This window comes from Austrofundulus limnaeus, unplaced genomic scaffold (assembly GCF_001266775.1).
Source record: "Austrofundulus limnaeus strain Quisiro unplaced genomic scaffold, Austrofundulus_limnaeus-1.0 Scaffold145, whole genome shotgun sequence".
Lineage (NCBI taxonomy): Eukaryota > Metazoa > Chordata > Actinopteri > Cyprinodontiformes > Rivulidae > Austrofundulus > Austrofundulus limnaeus.
This window is the reverse complement of record NW_013952547.1, coordinates 270579-272263: the sequence shown is the minus strand read 5'-3', so window position 1 is coordinate 272263 and position 1685 is coordinate 270579. Positions and strand designations below refer to the sequence as shown.

Sequence of the window (1685 nt, the reverse complement as noted above, 5' to 3'; positions counted from 1 at the left end):
CCTCCTCCTCCTGTCGGAAACACAAGCCTCTGTTTGTGTGTGATTCTTAGATTGTGATGTGCGCGTGTTCGCCATCTCCAGCAGCAGGAATGTTTATGTCTCAAAAAAAAAAAAAAAAAAAAAACATCTCAAACACACAGAGTGTATTTTAGAGTTGTGGCACACTGGCAGCATCCTAATGGGGCAGCAGAGAGGGAGAATTCAGCACGTGAGCAGCCTAAGGAATTCTCCTTAGGCCCACCCCCCATCCCCCATCTCAGTGGGACAATATTTGAAATTAAACTAAAGCAAAAGAAAAAAAAAGGAGGGAGGCAGAGGAAGCTTTTTATTTTATATATATATATATTTTATTTTCTTTAAATACCCTCACCAACCCTGAGCTGTGATGAAGTGTTTTGGCGCCATCCATGTTCCTCCCTTTCATTTTTATTTCCATCAGAGCAGTGATATAGCTTTGCTCTGACGTCTGCATCAGATATTACCGAGGTGCTTTTTCAATGTGCATTTTCCCCTCAGTGACTTTGCGCTGATCTACATCATCATCATCATCATCATCATCATCATCATCATCATCATCATCATCATCATCATCATCAGTAGCGGCAGCAGCAGCGGCGGCAGCAGCAGCATCAGCAGGGGGGGGGCGAGAGAAACGGAAAGAAAGAAAGAAAGAAAGAACTAAAGAAAGACATAGGGGGGGAGAGGATGAAGATTTCATTTTTCTTTTTTCCCCTTCTTTTTTTTCCTCCTCTTCTTTTAACCCACCGCTCCCCCCTTCCAGCCGACCATCGTTTTTTCAGCTGAACCCAGCATCTATCAGCAGCGTCACATCGTGGTGATCCGGACCGGGAGCGTCTCTAGAACCATGCCTCTCCTGCAGATCTGGACCGGGAGATTTCAGCCTCCGATGTGATCGTCAGGAGGCTGCTGCTCAGTCATTCATGTGCTCAGTCTCTCTCTCTCTCCCTCTCTCTTGTTTTTCTTTTTTTTTCTTTTTTTTCCCTAAAGGAGGACTTGTCATCACTTTTAAAAGTATAGTGTAGGCTGTTTTTTTTTTTCCTTTTTTTCCTCCTTTTTTTTTAATTTGAGCAAGATGTCTGATCTTCTGGTGTTGGTCGAGGGGCTCTGTGACCTGCACGGGTTTCCATAGCTGAGGGGGACGAAAAACAGCAGGAATCAAACACCTGATTTTTATTTTTTTTATAAACATATTTTTCTCAGATCATGAAGAGTCATGAAGAAATCGCATGCGTCAATGTAGGGCAGCTTGTTCGACCATTTTAAAAGGCAATTATTGTTTTGATTGCCCTTTTTTATATATTTCTTCTTTGATTTTTATATTTTTTTTACATTTATTTTGTGAACCTTCCGGAGGACCACTGGACTGGTTGGATTATAGGGGCTCTACCTATCAGGATTTGTGGAGATGTTGGGTCGTCAAGAAGAAAAATTATGTGGATTTTTCTCAGCTTTGTCCTTCATATGCTTTGTTCAAAGGTAAGAAAATGGACCCTCAGGAGGGGGGAGGTGAGAAGGGAAGGAAACTTTCACACTAATAAACCAGATTAACGATCAATCAAAGGGCTGAAATGTGGCAAATCGCATTAACAGGGTACCCAGGCCTGCTTATTGGGGGTGGGGTGAGGGGGGTGGGGGGTTGCCGATATATATGCTCTATTATAGAC

General features: G+C 42.8%; 1 protein-coding gene across 2 annotated transcripts in view; it reads left to right on the top strand.

The window, feature by feature from the left end:
* Positions 1-682: 682 nt before the first annotated feature.
* gabrb4 (gamma-aminobutyric acid type A receptor subunit beta4) overlaps positions 683-1685 on the top strand; it is a 68683-nt gene continuing 67680 nt past the window's right edge. For both annotated transcript variants that reach the window (XM_014016427.1, XM_014016426.1), the window contains exon 1: positions 683-1497. In XM_014016427.1, coding sequence (XP_013871881.1) covers positions 1427-1497 — 71 coding nt within the window. In that variant the 5' untranslated portion in view covers positions 683-1426. The remainder of the gene's footprint in view (positions 1498-1685) is intronic.